Raw genomic sequence first — 24428 nt, 5'->3', positions numbered from 1 at the left:
GATGTGTTTTTTTTTTTTTAAATCTACTCTGCCAATTTCTGTTCTGTTATTATTATTATTATTATTATTATTATTATTATTATTTTGGTTAATCCTCATCTGAGGATATTTTTCCATTGTTTTTTTTTTTTTTTTTAAGAGAGAGTGGGAGGGGGAGAGACAGAGAGAGAAACATCGATGTGATAGAGCCTGCAACTGAGTTGCACGCCCTAGACTGGAATTAAACCCAGGACCTTTTAGTCCACAGGCTGATGCTCTAACCATTGAGCTAAACAGGCTAGGGTGATTTTCTTTCTTCTTGTTGCATACCAAACCTAACCTCATTCAGCAGTCAGTTTGATACTTTTTGTTTCACACTGATAAATTCACTTTGGCATTCATCGTATGCTTGTTGTGTTAAACTGAAGCATAATCTTATTTGAGCAGCCGTGTAATTGCTTGTGTTGTCCAGTGAAACTTAACCTCATTTCAACAGTCATATTCAGGATTGTTTCTCGCACTGAGAATAGCCTTATTCCAGCAGTCTTCATGCATGGTGTCTCACACTGAACCATAACCTTTCCCAGTGAAAGTTTCCTGTTTTTGTCTTATACGAACAAGAGGCTGTCTTTGTGCTTGTGGTTTCAAATTGAATCTAAACTTTGATCCAGTGCATTGATTCATGCTTAATCTAAAATTATTCCATAGCCAAAACTGGTTTGGCTCAGTGGATAGAGCATCGGCCTGTGGACTGAAAGGTCCCGGGTTCGATTCTGGTCAAGGGCATGTACCTTGGTTGTGGGCACATCCCCGGTGGGGGCTGTGCAGGAGGCAGCTGGTCAATGTTTCTCTCTCATCAATGTTTCTAGCTCTCTATCTCTCTCTTCCTCTCTGTAAAAAAAATAAATAAAATATATATTTAAAATTATTCCATAGTCAGATCTACCTGTTTGTTATCAAACATTGAACCCTAACTTTATTCCAAGTGCCATCCATGCTTGTTGTCTCACTCTGAACCTTAATATAATTCATGTAAGTCATTTAAAAAAGTAAAAGTGACTGTTTTTATTTAGTAGCTAATATTTTAAATAAATTGATCTGTCTGATTGGTATGGTAAAAAAATTTTTCCCATTTTTTAGGGAAAAACTGCAACACAAATGAACTTAGTAGAGAGTAGTAAAAACAGAATTACATTTAAAACATAATTTAGAAAACAAATGTACTTTCTTTAGATTAGTAACTATGATATATAATTTTTGGTACCAAAAGCCAATAAGAATCAAATACAGACATTTGTGTCTTATCTTGTTTGAATGCATTATAAAGACAACAAAAATAAGTTTTAAACTTTTATAAAACGTAAATATGAACATAGAAATAGAAAAAACTGTTCTTTGTTTATTTTAACCCCAAGTTGTCTTCTATATTCAGTAACAAAATGTTTACTTTTCAAAAGTATATGACAGCTATCACTAAAAATTTCTCACTTTAATAAAAAATTCATTTTTCATTTTATAATACACAAGTTAGGTGCTAATGATACATTTTTAAATGGAACAATTTGGTGCAAAACCTGTGTGCTTTACTATAAATAGAGAAGACAAAGCTACTACTGTATCATATCTACTGCAGCACATACACCATATTGCCCTGTGCTAGTCTGATGTACCATATACTAATCGGTATTGCCATGGTAACAATGTTAGATGGCATTTCTCATTCCTCTGATTTTTCTTCTTCAATCTTTTTAAAAAAAAATGTTTTATTGATTTTTTACAGAGAGGAATGGAGAGAGATAGAGAGTTAGAAACATCGATGAGAGAGATTCATCGATCAGCTGCCTCTTGCACACCCTCCACTGGGGATATGCCCACAACCAAGGTACATGCTCTTGACTAGAATTGAACCCGGGACCCTTCAGTCCGCAGACCGACGCTCTATCCACTGAGCCAAACTGGTTTCGGTTCTTCTTCAATCTTGAAAATACCAGCCACATCAACAGAGGGAAGTTCATTCAGTACTTTTCAATAAAGTGTCTTCATAAAATGATTTCGCTACATTTATGGGATTTGATTACCCCTTCTGATTCTGTAGATTCATCTCTCTTTCCAGTTGCTGCTACCTGAACAATTTGTATTTGGGGCAACTGAATAACCGATGTTTGTGATGTCTCAATTACTACTTGGGCATGTAGTGTTTGGCCTGAGGGCAATTACACTATAGTTACAGCTGGGGAGCTGCTTCTGCTACCGGATCTAGCTACAGAAACCTGAGCTAAATCAGAGGTTGAATTTTGACCAGTCTAAATTTGCATATGTGCAGATTTGCTCTCTGTCACAGAATGTTACATAGAATCTGTTCCACCCTGCTGGGATTCAATTGTTTGCATGGTCATTTTACTTAATATATATTTTCCTGCCATATTTGTTCATTATTAAGACATTTGTAGTCAATGCTTTGCTCCTTTCCCTTTTCCTCTTTCATAAAACCCTCCGTGATGTCATTTCTGTAATGGCCACCCTACTGATTATAGATGGGAAGGGCTGGAGATGATGTACCCACCACCCAGTATTCTACGGCAATTGGTCCTGCGTGGCCCCCATTCTTCTCTGCCTAGGCCTGTAGAAGTCATTTTTTATGCCATACACTTGGCACTAACATCATCTTGTCTCCTTTAGGAAAGGATAAGGATCTCAAGGTTGGTTTTACTAAATGCTACTCTTGCTAAAATGTAATAATTCTGCAGATGCAGTTGAAACCAATGTGCTTGACTGGGATTGCAACTGGATAAGTTTAGCTAACTGCGAAGAAGAAATCAACATGTAATTAACCAAATAGTGTATATAAGCATCCCTTCAGGGAGACAGAGCTTTGGATGTGAATCCTCTGTCTTCTTTGCCTATTTTAAGTAAATAAAACTACCTAACGATAGCCATATCTGGTTCTTGAATAGATCACCCCAAGTGTCAAACCCCTTGAAATCAGTAACATCCTGACCAATAAAAGTTCCAAGTATTGCTGAAACCGGTTTGGCTCAGTGGATAGAGCGTCAGCCTGCGGACTGGAGGGGCCTGGGTTCGATTCCGGTTAAGGGCATGTACCTTGGTTGTGGGCACATCTCCAGTAGGGAGTGTGCAGGAGGCAGCTGATCGATGATTCTCTCTCATCGATGTTTCTAACTCTCTATCCCTCTCTCTTCCTCTCTGTAAAAAAATCAATAAAATATATTAAAAAAAAAAAAAAAAGAAAGGTAAAGATGGTGGTAGGAGTGTCCAGGAGAGAAGATCATGGATGGAATATGTCATTGCTCTGTTGAAAGAAAATTCTAAGTGCAGCAGTAAGAGGCAAGGTGAAGTCAAAACAGACTACTGATATTGCTTATTTCAGCTTAACAATAACCCACAACCTTCGGACCAACTAATGATATTGCTTATTTCAAATAAAAATCTGAAGAAATTCTTCAGTGACTCGGTAGTTATATATCTTTTGAATGTAAACTGGTTCTCTAATATAGGAATCAAGTTTCTAGGTAATCCCTTGGTGATAAAACTTTGTTTTTGAAAATCATGTCTGTTGGGGATTGAGGTGGGTTTCACTCACTCAGAAGGAAGATATACAGTTCTGTTTTTTGGTTGTTGTTGTTTTTTTTTTAAACATCTTTGGACTCTTAAAAATGTGAACTTAAGGCCTTGCTAGATGTCTGAGATGTCCTTTCTGACAACGCAAGCTGGAAAAGGCTAGATAAAGACTAAACTTTACATCATTCTGGTGAGAAAAGGATCTACCACCACACCCAACCTCAACAGTTAAAATTCCAGTATCGGGGGCTGAGTAAACAGATTACTAATATTGAGGAAAGACTAAGAGATGAGCCTTTCCATCTGTTCTGTATCTGTCAAATGGGACTAGAGAAGCAGGGGCAGCTCAAGTTTTAAGTGTGAGCTTTGGTTCTTTAAAAGAATGTTCAGCCCATACGACTAGGCTAGAAATGAGAGAGGTTATCAGGAACAAAGATCATGTAGCTTCTTGGAAGTGCCCAGAATGTTTCTCTTCAGAATGTCATGATGACTGCAGATGCAAAAGGGCAGAGTGTAATGTCTTTGCTCACAAACTGATGGTGAGCCACCTGGGGGCTGATTCACCTGTATATTCCCTGATTACCTTGACTTTAGCCTAGACCAGTGTTTCCCAACTTTCTCTCATGATGAGAATCACCTGGTGGAGTTGTTAAAACACAGATTCCTGAATCCCAACTAAGAAGTGCTAAACTAGAATTTTTGGGAACATATAGGTAAAATTGCATACCTAACTTAGTGCTCTGTATATAACATCTGTGTTAGAGCACTAGTTAAGTATACAATTTTACCTATATGTTCCCAAAAATTCTAGTTTAGCACTTCTTAGTTGGGATTCAGGAATCTGTGTTTTAACAACTCCACCAGGTGATTCTCATCATGAGAGAAGGTTGGGAAACACTGGCCTAGACAACCTCCTCGGCACACTGTGAAACAATCCCTGCTGATTCAGGAGGACCACTGCTGCAGAGTTGCACTCTCTCTCTGCTTTCAGGACAAACGACTGTGGAATCTCAATGGAGAGCTTCCTCATCGTGGTATGGAGAGGCTAGGTCTCTCTATCAGGGGTCTTCAAACTACGGCCCGCGGGCCACATGCGGCCTGCAGAGGAGTCTGATCCGGCCCGCCAGGTTTTTTGGGCAGTGAGCGCAGCCGAGGTGTTACAGTAGGAATTAGTAGTTCATATAGTCCGGCCCTCCAGCTCTCTGAGGGACCGTGATCTGGCCCCCACTTTAAAAAGTTTGAGGACCCCTGCTAGGTCCTTTAGCTTCCAGCTTTACCTGCCAGCTTTGAGAGCTGGGAAGCTATTAGTAATTGCTATGAGACATCCATAAAATAGGTCAAAAATATAAAACTTTTAAGAGGGGAATGGAGAATACCAGGATTCTGGTTTTCAGAATGGGGAGTAAGGTCATCTATTCTGTGTCACTATCCCTTCATAAGCACTAGGACACTCCTAAAGACATTAGCTTAATTGAGAGGTCCAATACTGTATTCTGAACCTGTGCCTTACAGATAGAATTTGTATTATCTAGGGTTTTTAGGATACTTACCAAATTTTATCAAATGTCTTTAAAAAACTAAATGAACTTTATTATTTTTATTTTTTAATTTTTATTTTTTTACAGAGAGGGAGAGGGATAGAGAGTTAGAAACATCGATGAGAGAGAATCATTGATCAGCTGCCTTTTGCACACCCCCTACTGGGGATGTGCCCGCAACCAAGGTACATGCCCTTGACCAGTATCAAACCTGGGACCTTTCAGTCCGCAGGCTGACGCTCTCTCCACTGAGCCAAACCGGTTTTGGCACTAAATGTACTTTAAAAGCAGAAATAGAATGAACCATATTTTCTAATCACAATATAGCAAAACCAAAAATTAAGTGGAAAATGGCAATATTGTATAGCTCTTGGGTCAGAGGGAATATTAATGAATACAGTAATATCAATTTTTAAATTATCAATAACACTGTGATGAATAATCCTATATACCAACTTAACTGGGCTAAGAGAAGCCCAGAGAGCTGGTAAAAAATTGCTGGGTGTGTCTGGGAGGGTGCTCCTGAAAGAGATTAATGTTTGATTGAGTAGAGTGAGTACAGAGATCTGCCCTCACCAATGTTGGGGGAGGGATATCATCCAATCCATTGAGAACCAGAATAGAACAAAAAGACAGAGAAGGGTGAATTCCATCACTTCTTGTGCTGGGAGCTACATCTTTTGTTGCCCTCAGATATCAGAGCTCCTGGTTCTTTGGCTTTCAGATTTCATGATTTGTATGCCCCTGCCCAGGTCTCAGGACTTTGGCTGAGTTACACCATCGGATCCCCTGGTTTTCAGGTCTTCAGCCTCTAGACTGAAGGACACTGTTACCTTTCCTTTTTCTTCAGCTTGCAGATGGTAGATTATGGGACTTCTCAATCTTCATAACAAGATAAGTCAATTCCTATAACAAACCTCTTCCTCTCTATATATGTTTTTATTGGCTTCTGTTTCTCTGGAGAATCCTGATTAATACAAACAGTATATATAAAAACTATGGAATGTGACCAAAGCCATATTGATAGGAAAGTCCTTAGCCTTAAATGCCTTTATCATTAAACAACAAAAAATAAAACAAAATATGCTGGATATTCATTGAAAGCTTACCACTATGTAGGGCCTGAACAAAATATATTTCATTTAATCTTCATAGTACTTATAAGGTGGGTACTGTTTTTCCTCTTCATACTGATTACAAGATAGATAGGTACTATATTTTTTGTACTGTATTTTGCCCTTACTTTTGTGAAGTAAAATTAGGACACTCATACAATGTTCTATGATCTCTTTTTCCAATAACTATTTCATGTATTTCTTGATTCAGTGCCTCAAAATAAATAATGAGTGTTCTCTACCCTGTAAAATCCAGTTAGGTGTGTTGATGGTACAGATGAGAGGGAGGATATAGTCCACATTATGACTACAACTGACCCTACTAGCTAAAATTGACTGTATTCAATACAGAGAGTAAAGTGATTCCAGCTTAGGGGCAGGAGTCAATTGTGGTGCCTGTTGCCACTGCTCATGGAAGCAGCTCTAAGTTGTGCAAACAATTAGTTAATGTGATTGAAGCAGAAAGAGCATATATATATTTCCACTTTATTAAAATATTGCATAGATACAGAGCAGTTGGGCACATCCATTCTAAGGCACTATTCTGGTTGGAATGCAATTCCACAAGAGAGAAAAGAGAAGCCATTACATTCAGTGTTTTTCATCTCTACATTCAGACTCCTCCCATGTTACATTTTATTGCTACTAGGATCTCAATTTTTAATCCCACATCTATAGCAGCGTCATACAGGGACTGGGGTGACAATAATTAAAGACACATCCTAGCTTTAGCACTTGATATGATTTGGCACTTAATACAAACTCTCTTGCATTGTTCTCCATTTGTTTCCCAACTCTTGTTTAATTAAAGATATAAACTCTTTATGAACCTGATCCATTAATTAATTTGTTTCCTAGTTTCCATTAAGCCTAGAACAGGACTAGTTAGGCACAAAGTAGATACCCCCAAAATACTTCAGTATGACTTCTAAGATGTTCTGTGGAATAGAAAAAAAACATACTTTCCCTAATTCTAGTTTAAGGAAAGGATGACTGGTATCTTCATAAAGGGAAAATACTTGAATGTCCTATTTTTTGTATTTTATAACAAGGAACTAGGCTGAATATTTTCATGTATTAACAGCTTTAACTGACAAAGAATTCTTCCCTTGCTATAGGAGTTTGAGTCATTACTATGAGTATATGAGAACATTTATATAAGTAGCAATGTGTGTGTAATTATATGTAAAATTCAAAGAGGTTGAGAATCACTAAGCAACTTATAAAGTATCTGAGTGAGCCTCACCTCCTTAAAATATGTGTGTATGTTTATGTGTGTATTACATAAAAACATGTGTGTAAAGAATTTTTCATAACACCCTTCAAATGACTGGAGATAACTAGGCTTGGGAGTAATAAGACTATATTGATAACTATAGAAATATATGTTAAAGGCATGTGTTCCAAGAGATATTTGCAGAATACTAGTTCTGTGGGTTATTGTTTGGGTGTACATGAGAAAGGGTCCTAGGGTAAAAAAAATTGAGCCAACAGAGTTGTTTTTTCTGCCTTTACTGAAGGACCTGTCAGAGAGTCTCATATGTTGATGTACACTATGAATCTAGAAAAGGGAAACAGCAGGGATTCCCAATCTTATTTGCAAAATATCTTACAGAACTAAGTGTTCTATGACACACACTTAGGGAGACGTTAAATTAAAGGATGAGTAATGTTTGAATACCAAAGGATAGTAAAATGCAATGAACACTGCCTGGCTAGCGTAGCTCAGTGACTGAGCATAGACCTATGAATCAGGAGGTCATGGTTCGATTCCTGGTCAGGGCACATGCCTGGGTTGCAGGCTCAATCCCCAATGTGGAGTGTGCAGGAGGCAGCCGATCAATGAGTCTCTCTCATCATTTATGTTTCTATCTCTCTCTCCCTTTCCCTTCCTCTCTGAAATCAATAAATATATATATATATATTTTAAAAAGCAATGGACACTGGCTCCTCAGTCAATCTAATTTGAATCAGGTTTTAATTGTATGACCAACTGTCGAATGGATTCTTCCACCTAGAGTTTACTCATTCTCTGAACAAAATAAACCACTAAACTAACAGCTCTAAGCTGCATTTCTTCAAACAACCAAATAAGAAGATTAGCAATTTTGATAAATTCAGAAAGTTAAAATCTTAATTTCTTAAACATAAAAATTTTCTATGGAGATAACCCAGTTCTTATGAGGCAAATGAAATCCTCTTTATCCATATGTTCCTGACACATTTTTATTCTTTGAACATAATACACTGTCTCCTTTCTTGCCACTTGGAACACAAATAAAGCTTTAAACTAATATAACCACCTTTAATAATGACAGAAGAATAATTATGATGCTGCTATATATCAGATAGACATGGTTATCCATTATATTGACCCTACCCTATATGTTTTATGCTTTCATCTATGATACGGTTGGCTTGGGACACAAACATTTTCATTAAAAAGTAAGAGCTGTAGAGATAGAATACATCAAATCTAGGAAAGTTGTATGAGTTGCAAGAGTAGGTGGATACTCTAGAATTCACATGTCTTGGAAGATAGGTTTTTTGATAGTAAAAGAAAGAAAATCTGTTCTTATAAGCTCAAACAAAAAAGATTCTTCCAAGACAGACTGCTTCAAGTTAAGATATTTTTGAGTTAGTGCCAATTTCTGCATGACCTGTTTCCTTTAATAATTATTAAAGAAGTCCTCTAAAGTGAGTGACTTGGTGCATAATAAGGCCTGCTCTCTGTCTGAAACTTTTAGAACAATGACTACATTTGTATGGCTTCTCCCCTGTATGAATTCTTAAATGAATAACAAGGCTTGGTCTCTGTCTAAAGCTTTTCCCACAATAATTACATTTAAAAGGTCTCTCTTCTGTGTGAGTTCTCTGGTGCAAAGTAAGAGCTGTTAGTCTACTAAAACTTTTCCCACAATTGTGACATCTATGAGGTTTTTCACCCGAATGAGTTTTCAGATGTCTTTTCAGACTTGATCCATGACAAAAGCTTTTCCCACACTCAAGGCATTTGTAAGTCTCTTCTTCAGAATGGGTTCTCTGGTGCCCTATAAGGTGTGAGCGCCGAGTGAATCGCTTTTTACACACAGTACATTCATAGGGTCTCTCCCCTGTATGAAGTCGTTGGTGTCTATAAAGGTCTGAACTACGAAGGAATCTTTTTCCACATTCAGGGCATTTATGAGGTTCCTCTCCTGAATGAATTCTCTGGTGCCCTGTAAGTTGTGACTTCCGGGCAAAACATTTTCCACACTGAGAACATTTGTGAGGTTTGTCTCCTGGAATCTTTTTCTTATGGGTTCTAGGGTTGAGAGGTTCTTCCAAGTTAGAGCTCTCAGGTTTCTCTCCTATAGAGGGATTCTGATGATCTATAAGTTTTGTCAAATCTGTCTGTAAATCCTCTGGGGGTTTTTCCCATTGATTTTCTAACTGTACATAATCTTTTTGCAAAATGGGATCATGATTAGCATTATCCTCTAAAGAAACAAGAAATGGGTATATATTTTCCAGTTTTTTCTGCTTTGAAGTATCTTCTTCATTTTCTATCCCAATCTCAAAACCTAGGAGAAGAAAACAGAAACTGCAGATGTCACTGTGTCCCACTGAGAAAAGAACATGAAGAAAATGAAGAGTTATACTAAACCATCAGTAGAGATATAGAAATTACTAAAGAGAAGCCAAAACTCTTTACTCTGATTAAGGATGAATTTTTCTTTTCTTTCTTCTCTAGTATCAATGAACAATTACTTACCTATCTTGGATTCAAGTAATTGTTTAATTTCTTTGGAATCTTGTAGCTCTTTCACCCATGCATCTTCTCTATGCTCCAATGGAAAGCTCACATCAAGCTTTGGTAATGAATATCCTGGCCATTAGAAAGATGAAAAGCATAATTGTTTGTGTTATTAATGGTTTTTCCAGAGTTCAGGCTGATATCTTGGACATATAGCCACTTAATATCTACTTCTACCTTAATTACTATTATTTCACCGGAATCTTGTGAAAGAGTCTTTTAAAAGAAGAAAACAGAAAGGAGAGAACATCCTTTTTGCTCAATTCAAAACTATTCTCCTCTAGTCTATGGAAGGAGAGGGCATTGATTCTATGCTGAAATCATGTCCTAAATTACTTCTGAATCAATTTGATATAGATTCAATTAGGTTAGAGCCAAAATATGAAGTAAATCTTCATAAAGTTTTGGCATATTAAAACAGAAATGCTACTACAGAGTACCAAGTGAAGAGAGGTAAAAGGAGGAGTTAAAAAACTGTTTACTGAAATAATTTCAGTAGAGATTTTCAAATTAAAATGGAAATTGAGCCCTAGCCAGTTTGGCTCAGTGATAGAGTGTCAGCCTGTGGACTGAAAGGTCCCGGGTTCGATTCCAGTCAAGGGCACACACCTTGGTTGCAGGCTTCTCTCTGGCCTGAGGCCCTAGTCAGGGCTCGTGCAGGAGGCAACAGATGATGTGTTTCTCTCACATCGATATTTATCTGTCTTTCCCTCTCCCATGCTCTTAAAATCAAGGGAAAAATATCCTAGAGTAAGGATTTTTTTTTAAAGGAAATTGAGTGGTTTGACCACCAGCAAAAGCAGTTTTTGTTTGTTTCAACTAAAGTCTAGAAGTGGATTCTTTTGAAATTAACCCAAATGTCCATTAAATAGTGTTTCTCACTGTCAATCCAAGAACAAGAGATGTTTCTATTATTGTTGTTCCCCTTACATCCTACCACCCTTCTCCTCAGTGAGAGCCCCTGTAGCTCAAATCTTCTTTTCTACACCCCTTCTTTGCCTTCTTCAGCTGTCAAAGAATATTGGTGTGCAGTAACATGGTGTGTAGTAACATGTGGGTTGGAAACTGATGATTTGATATCTAAATGCAGAATGATCTTTACATATCAGCACTATTAAAATAACATTAGGAAGCTAGTTAGATGGAGATTTAAATTTTAGAACATTATATCAAAATAAGATTAAATGTTTAATAATTCATATTAAACAACTCAATCAAAAGACAGAGATTTAAAAATCAACTATATGCTGTCTTTAGGAGACACATTTTATTATTATTTTTTAATATATTTTATTGATTTTTTTTACAGAGAGGAAGAAAGAGGGATAGAGAGTTAGAAACATCGATGAGAGAGAATCATCGATCAGCTGCCTCTTGCACACCCCCCACCAGGGATGTGCCCGCAACCAAGGTACATGCCCTTGACCGGAATCGAACCTGGGACCTTTCAGTCCGCAAGCCAATGCTCTATGCACTGAGCCAAACCGGTTTCGGCAGGAGACACACTTCATATTCAAAGATACAAATAGAATGAAAGTAAGAGATGGACCAGCAATTCCTCTTCTGGGTACTTATCTGAAGATTATGAAAACACTTATTTGGAAATATATAGCCACCCCTTACATTCAGTACAGCATTATTTACAATAGCCAAGATATGGAAAAAAATTTAAGTGTCCATTGACAGATGAGTGGATAAAGAAGTGTGTGTGTGTGTGTGTGTGTGTGTGTATTTCCATTTCATATATACCAACAGCTTTACTTTTTGCTGACAGAGAGTATATTCCAAACTTTAATATAAAATCATTTGACTTATTTCCATTAGTTTGAAATTTATTCTTCCACTTTGCCAGCTGTTCTTTCCACTCAGCCTAAAATTGGATGTGCTTCATGTCATAAATCCATTGTTTTCACTTTTATTAAAAAAACAGTAAAAGTAGAATTAATGTTTAAATTATGGATTAGTAAGTGCATCATTTTGAAAAGCATAATATATCACTTTAAGAGTGATGAGAAAGAGGTAGTTTCTTCTACTCTTTATTGGTATATTTTACTTTTTATTTTTTTTAATTTTTTATTTATTTCAGAGAGGAAGGGAGAGGAAGAGAGAGATAGAAACATCAATGATGAGAGGGAATCATTGATTGGCTGCCTCCTGCACATTGGACTGAGCCTGCAACCCAGGCATGTGCCCTTGACCAGAATTGAACCTAGGACCCTTGGGTCCACAGGCCGATGCTCTCTTCACTGAGCCAAACCAGCTAGGGCAATATTTTACTTTTAAAATTCAGTCTATCTTTCCCATGTTAAATATACTAGATTTTCCTGTGCTTTGGAAAGTATTAAAATCAAGAGCAGTAGTATTTCTCAGCATTATATGTGATCTTCCTACCTGGCACTGTTGCTAAGCGAATTTACATGGGGAATGGAAATGCATATGCAGAAAGATTTATAATTAGATATAATATTACTAGCTAATATTTGAAGGTATAATGGCTGAAAAGTTCCCAGATTTGAAGAAAAGACATGAATATAAACATTTAATTAGTTCAACAGACTCCAAGTAAGATGAACTTAGAGACTCACACCAAGGTATGTTATAATCAAACTCTGAAAAGCCAAAGACAGGGAGAATCTTGAAAGCACCAGAGAGAAGAAACTCATTACATACAATGGAGCCTTAATAAGAAAATATGCAGATTTCTCATCAGAAACTTTGGAGGTCAGAATGCAGTGGGCTGAAATATTCAAAGTACTAAAATAAATTAACTGTCAACCAAGAATCGTATCCTATATCTAGCATAACTGTCCTTCAATAGTGAAGGAGAAATTAAGGCATTCCCACATAAACAAAAGCTGAGGATGTTCATTACCTCTAGACCTGATGTGAAAAAATGCTCAAGGGAGTCCTGCAGGATGAAATAAAAAGGACACTAGACAGTAACTTGAAGCCATATGAAGAAATGAATATCTCAATTAAGGTAAATAGGTAGGCAATTATAAAATCTATTATTATTGTAACAATTATTTATAATTCTACTTTTTGTTTTCTACATAAATTAAATGACTAATATATTTTTAAAAACAAAATTATCTAAGTGTAGTATTATGGTAACTTATTTGTTAAGTTACCATAATACTACATAATAAAATTCACATTTTATTTTCTATATAATTTAAGAGAAGAATGCATTTAAAATAGTTATTTGTTTTGGGGCACATATTCTATAAAAATGTAATTTTGTAACAACTGAGTAAGGATGGAGCTGTAAAAAAGTGGAGTTTGGGGATGTTATTGTAATTAAGATGTTATAAATTCAAATTAGAACAAACTTTAGGATGTTAAGTGTAATCTCCATGGAAACCACTTTGATTACAGATTAAAAGAAAACAGGCATACAATAAATGCAAAAATAAATGATAAAGGAATTTAAGCATTTGATATAAAACAACCAACTAAACCCAAAAGACATGTAGAAAATAAGGAACAAAAAAGCTATAAGACATATAGAAAACAAATAGCAAAATGATAGAAGTTCCTCCCCATTGGTAATATACAGGGTGTCCCAAAAAATGTACACACACTTTTACAGCTGACAGCTCAATTTAAAAAATAAAATGTATTTTAATTAACACTGCCTTTATAATTATTCAAAGAGTATATACACATTTTGGGGGATACCCTATATATCTAAGATATAGACTGAGTGGCCAGATTATTTTGATCTGAATGAATAATAATCTGGCCACTCAGTGTAGATTATATGTTAGAGCACAAATTACTCTCAATTGATTTCAAAAGATAGATATACCACAATAGGATGAAGTTAAAAAACAATAACAGAAAGAAAATGGGGAAATTGACAAATATGTGAAAAATAAATAACACAGTTTTAAACTACCCATGGATCAAAGAAGGAATCACAAGGGAAATTAGAAAATACTTAGAGATAAATGAAAATGAAAACACAATATATCCAAACTTACAGGGCACAATGAACGCAGTGCTAAGGGAGAAATTTATAGCTATACAGAATGGAGCAAAAACAGGTTTATAGTTCCTATGGGAAATAATTCAAAAATTAATAAGTAATAATAGAAGAATAAATTGTTTCATGAACTAACAACTATAAACCTACTTTTGCCCCACCCTGTATATAAATATTTAGATTAATAAACAAGAAAGACCCCAAAACAACATAATTTCACAATTTATGGAATGAAGAAAAGAAAGAAAAGACACAAAAAACTAAACCCAAAGTTGGCAGAAAGAAGGAAACATTAATGACTGAGTAGAGATAAATAAAATAGAGACTGGAAAAAAATCAATGAAATCAAAAGCTGTTTTTTTAAAAAAAAAAATCAACAAAGTTGACAAACCTGTAGCTAAATGGACTAAGAAAAAAGAGATAAGGCTCAAATCACTAAAATAAACATGAAAGTAGGGGCATTACCAATGATTTTATATAACTAAAAAGAATTATAAGAGAGTACTATGAAAAATAGTATGTCAGCAAGTTTGATAACCAAATGAAATGGACAATTATAAACACAAAACCTACCAAGACTAAATCATAAAGAAGCAAAAATCTCAATAGACCTAGAATTAGCAAGGAGATTTTTAATCTGTAATAAAAAAATTTCCTGGAAATTATGAAGACAATTCAATTTATAACAGCATCAAAAAGAATAAAACACTTAGGAACTAATTTGAACAAGTAGATGAAAAATGTACAATGAAAATTACAAAACATTGGTAAAAGAAATTAAAGAATGCATACATGGAAATACATTCTATGTTCATGGATTAGAAGATTTAATATTGTTAAGATGTTAACATTATCCAAAATGGTCTATAGGGTCACTGTAATCTATCAAAATCCAAATGACATATTCTATAGAAAAAGAAAAACCCCTTTTAAAATTCATATGGAGCCTCCAGAAACCTCAAATAGACAAAACAATATTGAAAAGAAAGAACAAAGTTAGAGGACTCACATTTCCTGATTTAAAAAATTTACTATAAAGTTACAGTAATCTAAACAGTTTGGTACTGACATAAAGACAGACATACAGATAAATGTATTAGAATAGAGTGCCCAGAGTGAAACCATCAAATATATGGTCAAATGACTTTTAACGAAGATACCAAGATCATCAAATGGAGAAAAGACAATCTTTCCAAGAAATGATGCTGGAAAAACTGAATATGCACACACACACAAAAATAAATAAATAAAGTTGTACCTTTACCTAACACCATATGCAAAAATTAGCTCACTGGATCAAAGACCTAAAAGTAAGACCTTAGAAGAACATAGGGCAAAAGTTAAATGGCATTTCATTTGGCAGTGTTTACTTGGATATAACAAGAAAAGCACAGGCAATAAAAGAAAAAGTAGTCACAGTACTTCATGAAAAATTTAAACATTTGTTCATCTGAAGACAGTGTCAACAGAGTAAAAAAGCCCACAGAATGCAAAAAGTATTTACAAATCATATCCGATCTAATAAGAGTGATATGCAAATTGACCATACCTCCACTACAACCAGAAGTCACGCCCACCAGCCAATCAGGAGCAGTTATGCAAATTAACCCAACCAAAATGGCTGTGGCCACAGAGCGAGCAGGGTGCTTGGGTTTCCCAAGCCAAACTTCCTGCACACCCTGGCCAGTCCAGGCCTCTGGTCAAGGCTACAAAGTTTTAATTATAGAAGATAAATAAATCCCAACAAAAATGGCTGTGGCCACGGAGTGAAGAGGAGGCTTGGGTTTCCTTGGCGATGGAGGAAGCCAAGTTCCTGGCCTGCCCTGGCTTCTGCTGAAGACTACAAAGTTTCAATTATAGAAATTAAATCCCAGATACCAGGGCCTCCGCTTGGGTTGCAGGGGGGCTGTTCTGCAAACCACCACAGGCCCCTCGCCCAGGCCACCCCATCCCCCAAGGGAACTCCCACACTGATCCAGGACACCCTTCAGAGCAAACCAGCTGGCCCCCACCCATGCACCAGGCCTCTATCCTATCTAATAAAAGAGTAATATGCAAATTGACCATTACTCCAACACATAAGATGGCTGACCCCATGTGGTCAAAGAAGACTGCCCCCATGTGGACACAAGATGGCCGACACAAGATGGTCAGCAGGGGAGGGCAGTTGGGAGGGATCAGGCCAGCAGGGGAGGGCAGTTGGGAGGGACCAGGCCTGTAGAGAAGGGCAGTTGGGAGGGACCCAGGCATGCAGGGAAGTGTAATTAGGGGTGACCAGTCCTATAGGAGAGGGCAGTTAGGGGTGACCAGGCCTGCAGGGGAGGGCAGTTAGGGGCAATCAGGCTGGCAGGGGAGCAATTAGGCATCAATTAGGCTGGCAGGGGAATGGTTAGGGGGTGATCAGGCTGGCAGGCAGAAGTGGTGAGGGGCAATCAGGAAGGCAGGCAGGCAAGCAGTTGGGAGCCAGCAGTCCTGGATTTTGAGAGGGATGTCCGACTGCCCATTTAGGCCTGATCCCAGTAGACATCGGACATCCCTCAAGGGGTCCCAGATTAGAGAGAGTGCAGGCTGGGCTGAGGGACACACACACCCGTGCACAAATTTCGTGCTCTGGGCCTCTAGTATTTGATAAGGAATTAATACCCATAATAAGAGAACTTTAAAATTCAACAAAGAAAACCAAACAACCCAATTAAAAAATGTGCAAAGGACTGAATAGACATTCTTAAGTAAAAAACAAAACAAACAAACAAACAAAAAAACACCCAAAAAACTCACAGACACAGACAACAGTATGGTGATTACCAGAAGGAAAGGGGGATGGGGAGAGTAGAAGAGGGTAAAGTCTAGATAAATGGTAATGGAAGGAGACTTGACTTTGGGTTGTGCACACAATATAATGTAAAGATGATGTCTTTTAGAATTGTATACTTGAAACCTATATAATTACATTAACCAATGTCACACCAATAAATTCAATAAAAATGTAAAACAACAAAAACTAAAAAAAGTGTGTTCATCCAGACTGGCAAAAAAAAAAAAAAAAGATATATTCATGACCAAAAATCACATGAAAAGGTGTTCAATGTCATTAATCATTTAGAAAACGCAAGTCAAAACTACAATTAGCCCTGGCCAGGTGGCTCAGTTGGTCGAAGCATTGTCCCACACACTAAAAGTTTACGGGTTCAATTCCCAGATAGGGCACATACCTAGGTTGTGAGGTAGATACCCGGTCAGGGCATGTAAGAAAGGCAACTGATTGATATTTCTCACATAGATGTTTCTCTCTTTCTCCCTTTCTCTCTCTCTAAAAGTCAATAAAAATACATATCCTCGGGTGAGGATTAAAAAAACAACAACACTACATTAAGATACCACCTAATACCCATTAGGAATGCTATTATTAAAAAAAAAAAAAAACAATCAGAAAATAACAAGTGTTAGCAAGGATGTGGAAAAATTGGAAAGCTTGTGCAGTTAGTGGGAAAGTAAAATGGTACATTTACATCCACTGTGGAAAACAGTATGATGGTTCCTCAAAAGTTTAAAAATAGAATAATCATATGATCAAGCAATTCTACTTCTGGTTATATACCCAAAAGAAGTAAAGGCAGGGTCTCAAAGAGATTTAAACCCTACTCAGGGAAGCATTACTCTTGACAGCTAAAACATAGAAGCAATCTAATACACATTTATGAAAAATGGATATATTAAATATAATATATATGCACAATGGAATATTATCCAACTTTCAAAAGAATAGAAATTCTGACATATACTACAACATGAATGAACCCTGAGGACATTACACTAAGTGAATGAGACAGTCTCTAAAAGACAAACACTATATGATTCCAGTTATATGAGGTACATAGAGTAGTCAAATTCATAGAGACAAACATTTAAATGGTCATTCAGGGGTTGGGGGAGGTGGAAATGAGCAGTTATTATGTAAATGGGTACAAAGTTTCAGTTTTACAGATGAAAATAGTTGTAGACATAGGTAGTGGTGATGGTTTTGCAAAATTATAAGTATATTTATTACCACTGAAGTGTACATGCAAAAATGGTTAAGAAGTCAATACATTATTATGTTTATTGCACTAAAAAAAGTGAAAAATAAACTTCTTGAATCCCAGTTAATCTAACATGTTTTGTGGCTAGCTATTCTCAGAGAGACATTTCCACACTTACTCTTTATGCATTTCCATCCCTTACTCTGTGTTTCTAACCAAGCCAAACCCTGGATAGCTCCTGAGTTTTCAAAAAGAAATCAAGGAAAGGAAATAAAATCTTTGGCTTACCAGGGTCCAGAAAGGACTGGCCTTCCCCAGCAGCACCGTAGCTCAGCTCCTGCGGGATCCACGCATCTACGATCGGGGGCTCAGGGACAGGTCCCAGTGCTTGGAGTGGGGGTACGTCCACGTGGATGTTTGGTGATATGTCTGCTATTCCAACTGCTTCGAGGTCTTCCAAGAGTAGTTCCTGCCTATCAATCTGGGGAAAATGCCAGAACCCATCACTCTAATACCTAGACCATCAGTGCCCAGGGGCAATATAATGCAAGCCAACAAAGTCATTTTAAATTTTCCAGTGGTCATATGAAAAAAAAAAAAAGAAAAAATAATAATATGCATTAACAAAATATACATATATAAAATAACACAATTTCATAATGTAATCAATATGAAGAATTATTAATAATATATTTCACCTACTTTATTTTTCACCTTAAGTCTTCTGAATGTGGTGTGCATTTTATACTTACAGCATATCCCAATTTGGACTAGCCAAATTTCTAGTGCTCAAGAACCACCTTTGGCTGGTGCCTATCATACTGGCAATGCAGGATTAGACTGCATGAAGACAAAATTTCATGTGGTAAGCCAAACAAGGAGACACAGAAAGGAAGGGAAACTATAAACTATTCTATCCTAGGGTCAGGAAACTTTGGAAGAATCCTGTTCATGAAGGCTAACTACAGAATCCCATCAACACACAAGACTCCAGTGTCACTAATGCCTAACTAGAAGCACCACCTCCCTTCTCCAAAGATGCTGTCCTGTGCTCAGCTATAGCAAGCCCCAAAAAGGTTTTATTAGGTGGTTCTGAAAGAGGGTAGGGCCACCACCCCCAGGAGTTATTTTAGCTATTGTAGTAGGTGGTGGCTATCAGAATTTAGTGGGCAGAGATGGTAGTATATAGATAATGTCAGGTAGCCCAGTTAAGAGTGTTGTCCCAATACACCAACAGGTTTGATGCCTGGTCAAGGCACATACAAGAATCAACCCAATAGCCCTAGCTGGTTTGGCTCAGTATGTAGAGCACTGGCCTGTGGAATGAAGGGTCCTGAGTTTGATTCCAGTCAAGGGCACATGCCCAGGTTGCAGGCTCGATCCCCAGTAGGGGGGCATATAGGAGGCAGCCGATCCATGGTTCTCTCTCATCAATGATGTCAGTTGGCAGAGATGGGAGTGTAATATAATGCACTCAGTGCTGAATTGTTCCAGGTCCTTACCAACTTTGGATTGCCTCCCTCAAATATTCATATAGGTAAAAGGAATCTGTCAAGAACCTCACCTTATTGGTCATATAATCACACAATATTTTTGTAAATTTTAGCTTGACTTAACTTTTCTAGGAAAGCAATAATTTGAGAATCAAAGAAGTACTATACTAATTGTTCAGATTAAACAAAGTTGTTTGTCACTTTGGAAAATCACATGACCAGCAGCAACACCATTTATAGTGTGTGAGTTATATTGGTCTGAATTTCTGCTTGTTGCCTTCACAGCAAGTCTGTGCAGTAAGGCAAGCATCTGACAACTTCACGAGGTCTTCTGGTGTGCTCAAGCCCAGACATGTGAATGCTGACATGCCCATTCGTTTATAGGACACTATCTTCCTTTTCTTTTATATTACTTCTAAACCCTGCTTGGCTTATGGTTGGCAGAACTTTTTGGAAAGAACCAGATAGTAAATATTTTAGGCTTTCTGGGTTGTGTTGGTCTGTTGCCTATTCTTTTTTAAAAAACAATACTTTAAAAAGGTAATAACTGTTATTAGCTCATGGGCTGTATAAAAACAGACCTTGGGCTATTTTTGGCTCACAAGCCACAGAGCACTTATTATATGATGGTTTTGATTTTGTGTATATAAGTAGATTATACTATCTATGGAACAGTAAAAGGGACACAACCAAATATTTAAAGAGTTTGGTTTGATAATTGAGAATCACGGAGCCATTTGCTGATTCCAACAAAAGGAAAATATATAAATCACTGCAATGAGGTCCTGGGACAAAAGACAAAATGGCTGATCTAGTACCAGATGTGTCTGCTACTTCTTTTAGAATAGTTACCCAGATCCCAAACTCTTTTCTTACCTGTGGCTCTGGTATCTCAAGTTCTCTCTGTAAGTCTTCTATCAGCGATACAACTCTTTCTCTATTATCTGGGCAATGTTCCCTCACCCAGGTCTCTATCTCTGTGGGCAAAATTGTTAGAAATTGCTCCAACACTAGGAGCTCCAGGATTTGCTCCTTAGAACGCAGCTTTGGCTTCAGCCATTGACAGCAAAGCTCCCAAAGTTTGTTGAAAGCTTCATGAGGCCCGGCTGCTTCTTTGTACTGGAACTGCCTAAAGCGCTGTCGGAAGACTTCAGAGTCAGTATCATATTCTTGAAACACCGAGCCCTGATTCAAGGAGGCCTGGATTGCACAACCCAGGGCAACAGCCATTGCCCCCTTCCCGAAGTGTCCAATTTATCTGGGCCTAAAGTCTCAGACTCCAATTTGTTTCTTTGTATATTTCTTGGGTGGAGGATCTAAAGCTGAGGAAAGGTCAAATGAGAAAGGAGAAAGAGCAGTGGTTAACAGGGCATTCTCCATCTCCCTTAATTGCTTGCTTTTCAGCAAAGGTCTAAAGTAGCAGGTGGCAATATTTTCAGTGGTTCTGAGAAATCTGATGAAAGCAATGGACTCACTTCCTAGAAAAAAGACACATAGCACTTCAAATTCTGCATCCAGTTTCAAAAAGTTCACTAAAACTTCAAGACCATCCATGTAACCTCTAGAATTGTTCTGTCCAATATGGTGGACAATAGTCCCATGTGGCAGTTTAAGCTTAAATTATTTAAATATAAAAATCAATTTCCTATTTATACTATTCACATTTCAAATGCTCAGTAGACACTGTTGCAGAAAGTTCTACTGTACAGCTCTTTTCTAGAATTCCTGGACCCAGGGCTAAGAATATCTTCCCTTAAATGAACCCATATACCGTACATCTGGTGGCCACTATCTTCACTCTTAGTCTAGTAACAATTTTTTTGTGTTTCTGAATATAGATAAGCCAAAGAAAAAATACCAGGGAGCAGTACTTACAATAGAGGTGAGCAAACCTGAAAGTTAACCTAGCTTTGAGTAACCCTCAGTCACCTTCAATCACCGGCATCTTAGGGAGAGCCATGCCTTGCAAAGGCAGCAACTCATCAATGCCTCATTCTCCTCCACTTCAGGTATGTGTACTTCCCAACATCACCATGAACCTCATCATGCAATGCATTCCAAGTGGCTTTCTCGTGAGAAAATTACACTGCACAGGGCAGGCCATCAAGAATCTGGTCTGCATTAATAATGAAGGACATTTATCATCATGTTCAGCATGCTAAGTGCCAGGTGCTGTTCTAAGCCATTTAGCCCTCACCCAATATTAGGAGGTGGGCACTGGTATTATGCCCTGAATACAGATGATGGCACTGAAGCTTGAGGCTTCAGAGGACTGAATAGCATGTCCCAGGAACCATAGCAAATGTCAGAGAAATGGTGATGAGGTTAGAAACGATCGACTCCTGCAATGCTCATGTCTAAAAACATCCAAATGTCCTTAGTGCAATCTCCAAGGTTACATTGGTGGTAACATACATGTCTGCAAAGGTATGAAGACTGGTACCTGCCCGTGTGCTATGGGTCCTCTGAATTTACCCACACAGCTCACATACAGGTCTCCTTTCCTGGACTGGATCAAGGGGAAAACAAAACAAACCAACAAAACCCTGAATCTCTTCCTGCCTGGTCATTCAAAAACTTCACTCTGGCTGAAACCGGTTTGGCTCAGTGGATAGAGCATCGGCCTGCGGACTGAAAGGTCCTAGGTTCGATTCTGGTCAAGGGCATGTACCTTGGTTGCGGGCACATCCCCAGTGGGGTGTGTGCAAGAGGCAGTTGATCGATGATTCTCTCTCATCGATGTTTCTAACTCTCTATCCCTCTCTCTTCCTCTCTGTAAAAAAAATCAATAAAATATATTTTTAAAACAAACAAACAAAAAAAAAAACCTTCACTCTGTTCCCATTTCATCCCGGGGCTAGTTTCTTAAATGACACCCTGTGCCTCTTTGTAAAATCCTCTTCATAAAATTGTCTTTGACCGATCCAATTGGATAGAAAGGGAACCGCAATATGCCCGGCCAAGAGACAACTCTGCTCGCGAGAACTCGTTGCTAGAAAGCTTCTATTCCCCCGAGTAGGTACTTAAGGGTCGCTGGAGGGCATCCAGAAACCCTGATGGCTAAATCTGTGGACCCACCTTTCGTGTACTCCAGCCTCACAGCTGGGCAGCTCTTCCCTTACTGATCCAAACCTTACCCCACGTCTCCCACGGAATGGACCCTCCGGGTTTCCTCCCATCGGCCCTTCCGGATGAAAACTTCACTTCCCCTCGGGGCTGATGGCTTCTCTCCAAACCCTCCGGAATGAGCCCGCGCTCACCGGGCCGTGGATAGAGAGATGGGCGGAAAGAGGCACTGGGCGTCGTGAAAAGAGGGCACCAGGGGAAAGGATAGGGGGACACGTCCCTAAATGCCTAAAAGCCGGTTTAAAATCGAATGCTGGTGGCCAAGGGCGCGGCCCCAGCGCTCTTCCAGGCTTAGATGTGTCGCTTCCTGGAGGGGCGACGCCAGCCCCAGAGGACCCCCGGGAAGGCCCAGCCGGGTCTCAAGGAGCGGCAGCGGGGACCCAGGCGGGACAGGGGCCCGCCACCAGGTCAGGCCTGGAGGCTGCAAATTTTTGGAGCCCATAAGGGAAGGGAGCCCCACTCCCCGCGCCCCAGGGACGGCCACGCCCTCCGGACGCACCGGGACTCACCGCCTGGGCGCCCACGGCTCTCCCAGCTCGCTTGGTGCAGTATCCAGTGCGCAGGCGTGGGGCCACGCGGCGGACTGCAACTCCCAGCAGGCCGCAGGCCACCCTTCCCTGCGGGTGGGGGATGTGGATGGAAGATTGCTGACGTTCGAGGGGCTGGAGCTTTTCTTTGGAAAGGATTCCATTTCCGGTCTTCGAGGCCTCTAAGTCCCAGGGGGTTGGGTGGGGCCTGTCATTTTCTTGATCCTAGCCAGGGCTTCTCTCCCTGCAGCTCCAGAATACTAGGAGCGGTTGGGAATGGAAACCAAAATAAATTTTAGACTGTAATAAAGAATAAAATGCTTTTATTTGCCCCCAAGGAGCTGCAGCTCAGGAGACACAGATTTAGGTAGCAACTTCTATTTTCCTCCACTGAGACAAAGGGGAGGCTGTCTTTTATAGTGAAAGTTCTTGCTCAGATTCTCAATTATGTCTGCTTTATGTAACTGAAGTATCCAAATATGAAGTTCTGAATGGATAGGGCAGTTCTCAGTCAAAGGGAGCAAAGAGGAAACCAGTGTTTCCCTGTAGTGGTTGACTGAGATGTCACAAACCAGGTAATGTGCTGGAAGCTCAGAGTTCAGTCTGAATTCCCCTGAGGAAGCCCCTGTCAGCAAATAGCTGGTAAGCTCTTATTATTTATTAAATTTGGGCCCTGGGTTGACCATGAGGAGTTCATCTCAGCAGATAAAGTCCTTCTTGAAGTCCACATTGCCCTCCTGAAAATCTATTACGATGTGCCCAGTAATTCTCAAACCTCTATATGTAGGATGAATTTCTAGGCAGAGTTTGTTTTGAAAATTATATTTCTGCCGAGACCGGTTTGGCTCAGTGGATAGAGCGTGGGTCTGCGGACTGAAAGGTCCCAGGTTCGATTCTGGTCTGAGGCATGTACATTAGTTGCCGGCACGTCCCCGGTGAGGGGTGTGCAGGAGGCAGCTGGTCGATGATTCTCTCTCATCGATGTTTCTAGCTATCTATCTCTTTCCCTTCCTCTCTGTGAAAAATCAATAAAATATATTAAAAAATAAAAATAAAAATTATATTTCTGGGACCCATCACAACTGGATGGTTGTGGAGGCACTGGATCTTGCCATAGCTCTAGAATTCACAGTACTGGATGACACTCCAACCAACCGAGGCACACCAGCCAGGGCTAGAATTTCTATTTTAATAAGCTTTCTTTGATTCACAGCTCATAATGGCCTTGATCTAACTTTGTATTTTCTTCTCTTAAAGACCAGAGCGTC

At 38.7% G+C, this 24428-nt stretch overlaps 1 protein-coding gene across 7 annotated transcripts; it reads right to left on the bottom strand.

Moving 5' to 3' along the window:
- Nucleotides 1-6166: 6166 nt before the first annotated feature.
- On the bottom strand, nt 6167-23248 carry ZNF449 (zinc finger protein 449). 7 transcript variants are annotated; one of them, XM_084870351.1, is made up of 6 exons: nt 23143-23185; nt 21383-21623; nt 20384-20829; nt 18303-18495; nt 9966-10079; nt 6167-9774 (listed from the first exon to the last, which is right to left on the bottom strand). In XM_084870351.1, the coding sequence occupies exons 3-6, from the start codon at nt 20735-20737 to the stop codon at nt 8891-8893; spliced, it is 1545 nt and encodes a 514-aa protein (XP_084726477.1). In that variant the 5' UTR covers nt 20738-20829; nt 21383-21623; nt 23143-23185; the 3' UTR covers nt 6167-8890. The 7 variants fall into 7 exon arrangements, with proteins under 7 accessions (XP_084726477.1, XP_084726474.1, XP_084726475.1 ...); XM_084870348.1 differs by lacking the exon at nt 23143-23185 and adding an exon at nt 22586-23120; XM_084870349.1 differs by lacking the exon at nt 23143-23185 and adding an exon at nt 22586-23120 and having other exon boundaries at nt 21437-21623.
- Nucleotides 23249-24428: the final 1180 nt, after the last annotated feature.

Source organism: Pipistrellus hanaki (assembly GCF_964339955.1).
Source record: "Pipistrellus hanaki genome assembly, chromosome: X".
In the NCBI taxonomy this organism is placed as follows: Eukaryota; Metazoa; Chordata; class Mammalia; order Chiroptera; family Vespertilionidae; genus Pipistrellus; species Pipistrellus hanaki.
The sequence above is the reverse complement of the archived record's forward strand: the minus strand, read 5'-3'. Positions and strand labels throughout refer to the sequence as shown.

Bases quoted from the DNA above. Each gene is read 5' to 3' on its own strand.
- ZNF449 (XM_084870346.1), bottom strand. From the start codon at position 20,737: ATGGCTGTTGCCCTGGGTTGTGCAATCCAGGCCTCCTTGAATCAGGGC. The intron at 18,496-20,383 runs GTAAGAAAAGAG...CATTTTCCCCAG, and splicing joins TTGAGATACCAGAGCCACAG to ATTGATAGGCAGGAACTACT. The intron at 9,775-9,965 runs GTAAGTAATTGT...TTCTTCTCCTAG, and splicing joins ATTACTTGAATCCAAGATAG to GTTTTGAGATTGGGATAGAA.